Source organism: Juglans regia, chromosome 7, assembly GCF_001411555.2.
Source record: "Juglans regia cultivar Chandler chromosome 7, Walnut 2.0, whole genome shotgun sequence".
In the NCBI taxonomy this organism is placed as follows: domain Eukaryota; kingdom Viridiplantae; phylum Streptophyta; class Magnoliopsida; order Fagales; family Juglandaceae; genus Juglans; species Juglans regia.
The window spans coordinates 40116711-40126219 of record NC_049907.1 but is presented as its reverse complement, the minus strand read 5'-3'; the positions used below and the strand labels follow the sequence as shown (position 1 = coordinate 40126219).

General features: G+C 33.2%; 1 protein-coding gene across 1 annotated transcript; it reads left to right on the top strand.

Moving 5' to 3' along the window:
• The first annotated feature begins 5082 nt into the window (after positions 1-5082).
• LOC109007273 (cellulose synthase-like protein G2) lies at positions 5083-9057 on the top strand. The gene is made up of 8 exons (XM_018986885.2): positions 5083-5693; positions 5814-5918; positions 6873-7010; positions 7102-7314; positions 7429-7531; positions 7660-7829; positions 7937-8284; positions 8408-9057. The coding sequence occupies exons 1-8, from the start codon at positions 5094-5096 to the stop codon at positions 8957-8959; spliced, it is 2229 nt and encodes a 742-aa protein (XP_018842430.2). The 5' UTR covers positions 5083-5093; the 3' UTR covers positions 8960-9057.
• Positions 9058-9509: the final 452 nt, after the last annotated feature.

The following is a 9509-nucleotide window of genomic DNA, read 5'->3' as shown; positions in this document are numbered from 1 at the left end:
AATAAATTTAAGCAGTTTGAGAATTATCAGGTTATGAATGTTGGTAGAAGAGTTTTGTTACTACTCATCTCACACACCACACACCATACTTATTTTTATTACTTTAGTTATTTTTATTTTATTTTTTAAATTTTATTCTTCATAAACTAATTAAGTTTTTTTATTCATCATTCATAAACCATATATTTGGTAAAGGAAAAAAATAAAAAAGTAATGTGTGATGTGTGATGTGCAAATAATGAGTATAATTTTCACCGTAGAATAACTGCCTTTGAAAATGTGTACGATTTCAAGAGGTACACCACACAACGTTCGGTCGAACATTCAACATTCGTTGACTTTATCATTGAATAATGCAGTTCCATCGCTCCTAGCTTCACCTAGGAGTTACTGTTGGCAATTGTTTATGTTTTTTACTTCATGATTAAGGAAGTATTTCTTTATAATTTTGTAAATTTTTTTTTTAAAAAATATTTAAAAGTGTTAAAAAATACATGTAAAAAAAAAGTAAAAAAAAAAAATACCAAAATAACTAACGGTGGGTTCCAGTTCCCGCTGGGAGCGGTGGGCATATAAGTGCCCTTATTCATTTGGTGCACATATTTAAAAGGATTTTGTTATACATCAACGACTATTCACCCTCACACCCTACACTTGATATATATATTTTTTTCATAGGATTGGAGTGAGATAATAAATAGTGACTGATGAGAATAATTATTATATTTAAAATCTACAAATGATAAAGATATCTTCCTACAACTTAAAAGAGGCTATCTTTCTATTATTATTCATTACTGTGTGAACAGTAAAGAGGCTGTTTTTTTTTTTGGTATGTTTGTTTGGTTTTTCTATGGCTATCTTCCTATTATTGTTCATCAACAGTAATGAACAGTAAATAGGCTTTTTTTTTTTGTTCCCGCATGTTTTTTTGGTTTTTTTGTTTCTTTTTGGGTTCGTCCATGTGAATGCCAGTGTGCAATGTAATACCACAATCCGCGTCTCTCTCTACATCATCACAACAAAACTACGGCAAAATCACAACAAAATACCACGAAAATAAAAAAATCATCACATAAGTCATCACAACACTTGTGTGAGAACCTGTGCGTGAGGGAGGTGGACTTCGTAAGAGGTTTTTTTTGGTTCGCATGTTTGTTTGGTTTTTCTGTTTCTTTTTGGGTTCGTCCGTGTGAATGCCAGTGTGTGACGTAATACCACAATCCGTGTCCCTCTCTACATCATCACAACAAAACTACGGCAAAATCACAACAAAATACCACAAAATAAAAAAATCATCACACAACTTGTGTGAGAACCCGTACGTGAGGGAGGTGGACTTCATGGGAGCAAACGGCATGGAGATGGAGGCCAAGCTCTCTGGAAGGGGATGGCCAGTGGAAGAGGAGGCTACTGTGGAGGTGGTGGCACCGGAGGCACAGCAACATCAAGCTCATTCAGGCTGTGCATAGCCGAGAGAGCGTGAGAGAGGGAGACCGGTGTGAGGGGACTCGCTGGAGCGAGGTGGTGCCGATGGAAGGGGCGGTGAGGCTCCTCGGTGCACGGCAGCGCCGTGCTGGGCAGAGGAAGATTTGGTTGGGAGAGGGGTAGCGTACCACGTACGCGTGAGCTGAGGGAGGAGAGAGAGAGGGGAGGAAAAAGTGAGGGAAAATGAAGAGGGTCTGGGTATTTATCCAATCCCTTCGTCTTGGAGTCTTCAAAATGATCTAATTGTAAAAAATTAAAATACTGATTTAAATATACATAAACATTAACTTAATTAAAAACATTGAAATAAATTAAATAGATGATGAAATTTTATTAAATATTTTTAAGAAATTAATCTCAACCCTTTATTTTAAGTCCTTAGATTTGATCTAACAATAGAAATTTAAACACTAATTTAAACTAATTTAAAATTTAAATAATTAATATATAAATAGCATATCATACATAAACTATAAAATTTAATTTATAAAATATTAATATTTCATCATTAAATAAATGATGAAATTTTATTAAATATTTTTAAGAAATTAAAACCATATAAATAATTATAATTTTAACATAATTTAAGTATGATAATATCCTTAATTAACTAAATAAATAGCATATCATACATAAACTATCAAATTTAATTTATAAAATACTAATCTTCCATCATTAAATAAATGATAAAATTTTATTAAATATTTTTAAGAAATTAAAACCATATAAATAATTAGAGTTTTAACTAAATTAGGCAAACGTGCGTGGGGAATGAGAGAGATGGAGAAAGGAAAATTGGAGAAAAATGTTAATTTTTGGATTTTAAATTTCAACCCTTCATCTTTAATCTTCATATTTAATCTAATGGTAGAAGTTTAAATATTGATTTAAACTAATATAAAATAGATAATTAAAATATAAATATTCTATCATACACTTAAAATTAACTTCAATTTATAAAATACTAATTTTTCATCATTAAATAAAAAATAAAGTTTTACTGAACATTTTTAAGAGAATAATATTATATAATACACTAAAAATCAACTTTAATTTATAAAATACTAATTTTTCATCATTAAATAAATGATGAAATTATACTGTATATTTTAAGAGAAAAAACTATTTAATTAATTTAAATTTCATAATAAATGATGAACATAAATAAATAATAATTTTATTCTTATATATTAGACTATTTTAATATATGAAATTATACTTTATTTTTTTCTTCAACTTGACAGATGTGCCAAATGTACTTTCCACCGCTAGTTATTATGAAAAGATGCTAGATTTTTTTTTTGTAAGCTAAATAGTATACTGTGCATTTTATTAAAATAAATCAAATAAATTTGAGATTTATAAAAAAAAAAATTAATCAAGTAACTAGGAAGATTCATTATTCTCATAAAATAACTTTTAACAATTATTTAATAAAATATATTTTTAATAAAAATATTAATTTATATATTATAAAATCAGTATAATTATATACAAAATAATTTTTTAGTTGCCACTTTACCATTTCTTACGCAGTAAAGGATTGTACGAGGATGACAATCCATTAACAACTCGTTGGCAACTTTAGAAAAGGATAAGTACGATTTGGGAAAGCCCAAGTGGTGGCATCCTTTTGAGGCTTCTTACCGTTGAAAGAAATTCATATCTTTGATAATATTTTGACTTTGGATAGCGCTTAATCCACAAAGCCACCAAAAGCAGCCACGAATTTTTGTTTTTGTTTTTTGTTTTTTTTTTACTTAATTAAGAAAATATTTTTAAATAATGTTGTGAATTTTTTAAAAAAAAAATTTAAAAGATATAAAAGAAATGTATGAAAAAAAGCAAAAAAAAAAAAAAAAAAAAACTTTCTTTGGTGTCTTCATCTGTGGACCCTTTGACTTTCTTTTTAGAATAATTCTACTTGCACACGGGAGGGGTACCCCCCGCGTACCCGTGAGTCCACGTCAGCCTAAGTGAAACGGTGCGTTCGGCAAATAACAACCCTAATGACTGACGATTCGGTGCGTTCGAAACCCAGCAGATCCTCGTTCGTTCTCCCTCACCTTAGTAACGGCTCGGCAAGATAGATGGCCATGGAACCCCGCAAGGAACACAGCATTCAGGACCTGCTGCGTTTGCTTTCTTCCAAGCTACTTGTTTCACTACTTGTTTCTATTTCCAAGCTAATATTGTAAATGTTATCAACACCATTCAGGACCTGCTGCGTTTGCTTTCTTCCTCTCCAAATCAACATGAAATATATTAGTATATGCATCTTCACGCTCAAAAGCACTAGCTTGTACGTGAAAAACATCACAAATAAAACAAATAAAATGTGGCTCTCACTTTTACTTTATAGTCCAGGTGTTTTCCTACTATTGAGATCCTGAGTATCTGTTAATTTGTTTTGTTTTTTTTTTAACATTCAGCGTTTTCCTGCCTGATTCACTGGGACCCACTCATAAAAACAATATGCTGCCGAAAAATAAGGAAAATGATACCCTTACTACACTGTACTACCGGCCTATTACCCCGTTTATTTTCTAAAATTTATTTTGCCTCAGCAGTGCTGCACGCTCCCTTCACTTTGAATTTTCTGTCAGTTTTACTATTTCCTCTTTCTACACGTTTTCGGTAAGATTTGACATAAATATATATGGGCTTAATTTTTTTTTTTTTTAGCAGTTGTGCTACTCCGACAGTTAAGTATAATTGGTACTTTTTTTTTGTTATTATTTTTACATATGTATTTTTACATTTTTAAATATATTTTAAAAAAATAAAAAATTTAGTGATAAGAGTTTCATTTTCTTTAAATTTAGGATGATATTATAGCTACGGCTGATTTTCGCTAATTATTTTGATGTATTTTTTTTTATTTTTTTTACATTTATTTTTTTAACACTTAAATATATATAATTTTTTTAAAAAATTGATAACATCATTAAAAAAACACTTTCATAATCTTAAAGTAAAAAAAAAAAAAAATGCAAACGGTAGCAAGAAGATTAGTATTATCATTTTTTTAATATAAATTTCACATTTTTAACATATGATTGAGCATGTTTATTGGTATAAATTTTATATAAAAAAAATATAAATTAAAAAATAAAAAAAAAATAAAAAAACTAATTTAATCTAATAGTCACTATGAGAGCTACTCTGGCTCATGATTAAAAGGATACATTAAACATACATTCATCACATTTTTTCTTTTTAGAAATTAATAAATAAATTTTGAAATCATAAAAAATAACTTTTGAACATGATGATGATTCGTGCACGTCATTTTCGTTCTTTGTACGTACATTCTTTTCAAATGTATGATTAGGAGGTTCTATATAGTAGAATTTTATATAAATATTAAATAAAAGATTATTGGAATATTTTTTTAATATTAATATTATTTTAATATTTAAAAAAATTAAATTATTTATTATATTTTATATAAAAATTTATAAAAATTATAATAATAAGGTAGTTGAATTAAAAAGGATTTGATAACGAAAGCGAGTCCAGTGTATTTTATTGTTTTTAAATGTTAATCACCCAACTCGGCCCGAACCGAAAAGTCTTTGCAGCAGAGAGCATTGAAGCAAGCAATGGATTCCCTCCCTCTCCATGTCTGTCATGTCTACAAACTATCCATTCTCCTGAACAGAGCATACTCCCTTGTCCACTCCACGGCTTTGGCTTTCTTGATTTACTACAGAGTCTCCTTCCTCTTCCAAGATCTCAACATCAGAGCCACGCCAGGGCTAGTACCATGGCTTCTTGTGTTCGCTTCTGAACTCCTCCTCTCTTTTATATGGCTCCTCGGTCAAGCTTTTAGATGGCGTCCCGTTACTCGGACAGTCTTTCCAGAAAGATTACCGGAGGACGATAAGCTCCCTGCCATTGACGTGCTCATATGCACCACAGATCCAGACAAAGAACCAACTGTGGAGGTGATGAACACTGTGTTATCAGCCATAGCGCTGGACTACCCGCCCGAGAAGCTTAACGTGTATGTTTCAGATGATGGTGGGTCTCCTCTGACTTTGCATGGTATGAGGGAAGCTTGGAGGTTTGCAAGGTACTGGCTTCCTTTTTGTAGGAGGTATGGAATCAAGACCAGGTGTCCAGAGCCTTATTTCTCGGCTTTATCTGATGATGGAGGTTTAGGGAGTTCTGAGTTCACGACAGAGCGCCAGAAAACTAAGGTTAGCTCTGCGTGCGTGTGTTTTGTCCTTTTGTTTGGGGGGTTGGTATTTTAGATATCTCCTATCCTGAAAAAAATCGTGTTTCAGCAGCCATAGATGACTGGGAAGATATTGATGCAGGAAATGTACGAGATGATGAAGGACTCTATAACAAAAGCAAGAGAAAGAGGCGGGCAAGGCCATAGTAGGAGCAGTACTGCCCGAGATCACCCTTCTGTCATTGAAGTATCACTCCTCCTTTTCTTCACGACCTTTTAGGCCTCGTTTGTTTTCTAAAAATATCTCATCTCATCTCATCTCATCATTATAATTTTTTCAAATTTCTACACAAAATAAAATAAATAATTCAATTTTTTCAAATTCCAAAACAACAATAATATTAAAAAATATATTTTAACAATATTTTATTCAACTTTTTAATTTTAATCTCATCTCATTTCAGAAAACAAACGGGCCCTAAATAGTCCCAAAGTTTTTTTTGCGGGATTACAATTTATTTGGGTCGTCCATCATTATTTTCTTCTTACTAGGCAATTTGGAAGAGTGTAGACTACTATGTTCCTAATTACGAAAATGCTTAATTAGTACACAAGGATGCACATGGACTCGGCCTATATGAACAATAAATTTACTGTTCATAATAGGAGTCTGTGTACAAATCAAAACCCATAACCCTAGTGACGGGATCGCATCGGGTCGCATTGTCCCTAAAATATCAAGGGAGTGCCATTCCATCAGTCAAGTTTTGCTCCCACGTTATGCAGCCAATAATTTCCTCAATCGAAAATGCTATTCCTACAGAAGTTTTCCACCGAAAACTTCTACCGAAATTGTATTTTATTTTTTTTTATTTTTTTATTTTTACTTAGTGATTAAGAAATGTTTTTAAATGAATTTATGATTTTTTTATATTTTTTAAAAATATTTAAAGTGTTTAAAAAAATGATTGAAAAAAAAGTAAAAAAAAAAAAAAAAAAAACTTTTGCCTTTCGGTAGAAGTTTTCGGTGGAAAACTTCTGTAGGAATAGCAGTGCTCTTCCTCGATTCTCTGGATTTCCCGACAAACATTGCGTCGTTTCCACTCATTGACTGGCCGGCTGCCGGCTATAGGGACTTTTTGAATAAAAAAATATCAGTTTCTTCATTTCTATGTACAATTAATTTCTCTGAGGTTTGCAGGTGATGCAAGATGAGTATAATGGCCCACTTCCTGTGCTAGCAGCTGACAAAACCAAGATGCCTCTCCTCGTCTACGTTTCTCGTGAGAAAAGGCCTTCTCATCCCCACCATTTTAAGGCTGGAGCTCTCAACGTACTTGTATGAATTTCTCCTCCTATTATTTTGTAATTTCATTGAGTTTGCACCGTTAGTGTATAAAAAACTTGAGACTACTAATTTTTTTTGGCAGCAAAGGGTGTCAAGTGTGATAAGCAATTCGCCCTACATACTAGCGCTGGATTGTGACATGTACTGCAGTGACCCGACATCAGCAAGGCATGCAATGTGTTTCCATCTTGATCCTAACATCCCGCCCTCGCTCGCTTTTGTTCAATTCCCTCAGAGATTTCACAACATCAGCAAGAGCGACATCTATGACAGTCAGCTGAGAACACTGTTTTCGGTATGGGAATAGAATCCGAGCGTCAGTTAACTTACATATGAATATCAGAGCCTTCATTAATTATTAAGTAGGTCAAGACAGATTTTTTCACTAAACTTCCTCTACCCGTTTTAGGTGCCATGGCAAGGCCTAGATGGGCTTCAGGGACCTGTGTTGTCCGGTACGGGCTTTTATATCAAGCGGGTTTCGTTACATGGAAGTACCAGAAATATTGCAGGTTTGCTGGATTTCTTTCTAATCTACTGCTGATGAATTCAGAATTACTACGTATATATTCTGCTTATCTCCAACTCCATCACCTTCTGCTACTATGACAAATGCTTACTAATCCACTTCAATTTGCAGACATGGATCTCGAGGAACTTAAACAATCATTTGGTTCATCCAATGAATTAATCAAATCCGTTCGCCGAATCTACGAGCCAAATTTGATGGACGATCAGGATAGTTTGCAAAAAGTGACTCAATTATTGGCCTCCTGTTCGTATGAAACCAACACCAAATGGGGAAAAGAGGCAACTACTTCACATAATACTATTTTTGATCTTCACAATGTTTGAATTACCGATGATGCATGATGGACGGCATTTCACCTAAACATATTTGAATTTCTGCTTGGCAGGTTGGTTTCTTGTACGATTCTGTGGTGGAAGATTACTTTACAGGGTTCAGGTTACATTGCGATGGTTGGACTTCCGTTTATTGTGATACATCGAGGCCACAATTCTTAGGAAGTGGTACCACGAATTTGAATGACGTCTTAATTCAAGGGACCAGATGGAGCTCCGGGTTGATAGATGTCGGTTTCTCAAAGTTCTGCCCTCTTATATATGGACCAACCAGAATCTCCATTCTTGGGAGCATGTGCTATGGAGAACTTGCATTTTTCCCTCTTTATTGCTTGCCATTATGGTGTTTTGCCACTATTCCTCAGCTCTGTCTTCTTAATGGAATTCCCTTATACCCTAAGGTAAGAACACGTACCCATATATTCATTAATGCCCTGATCTTATATACAATTCTTTTAGTACACAGAAGGTGCCCGTGACCGGCCTGATATAAAGATTTTTGTTTTTGTCGTGTGCATGCACAGGTCTCAAGCTCCTTTGTTGTTATTTTCGTGTTCATATTTGTATCGTCTCTTTCTAAACATTTATATGAGGTCCTATTAACCGGAGGGTCATTCCAAACCATGAAAAATGAACAAAGAATATGGATGATCAAGTCAGTTACATGTTACTTGTATGGAAGCTTAGATGCTATTATGAAGAAGATGGGTATGAGGGAAGCCAGTTTCTTTCCAACCAACAAAGTTGTAGACGATGAACAAGTCAAGCTTTACCAAATGGGAAAGTTCAATTTCGCTGCGTCTAACATTTTTCTTGTTCCTATGGTTGCTATAATAATCTTAAACATGGTTGCCTTCGTTGGTGGACTTCTCAGAGTCATGTTTGTCGGCGATTGGGACAAGATACTTGTGCAAGTTTTCATCTCAGGCTATATCTTAATCATGAATTTCCCACTAATCGAGGGGATGATGATAAGGACGGACAAGGGACGAATTCAACCATCGGTCACTCTATTGTCTGCTATTGTATCCATTATTTTCTCCTTTTTAGGATCTATTATTATCTCAATTTGTTAGGTGAGATAGTAGAGAACCATTTAGCTCGTGTTTATTTTGTGCTGATCATGTCAACCAGCCAAATCTTGGTATGTATCAAAGGATCTCCCTTTATTATTAAAGACTCCCTCCAAATCTTATTATTTATATTGTTGTGAATAAAGCTCAGGATGATTAATTATAATAAGGTTTGGCTTACCTCTTGAGAAAACAGCATGATTAACTTATTTTTCACTTAAAACAATCTTTATCTATTTATTTTTCAAACATGATATATCCATTAAAATACGATGTAAGTCAAATTGATTAAAATAAATAAAAAAATTCAAACAATCTACTTTTGTATATATAAAAAAGACACACACATATATATATATATGTATGAGAAATGGTATATCACACTCTACTATACATTACACTCTCCACACACCACACATAGTTTAGTTTTTTTTTTTTTTTTCAACCCAGCACGTTAGGTGTGTTGGGGCTTCTTCACACAGTAGAGTGTGAAGAAGATTTTTTCTATATATATATAGATATATACTAGTTGATGGTGCAACATGCAAGGCAC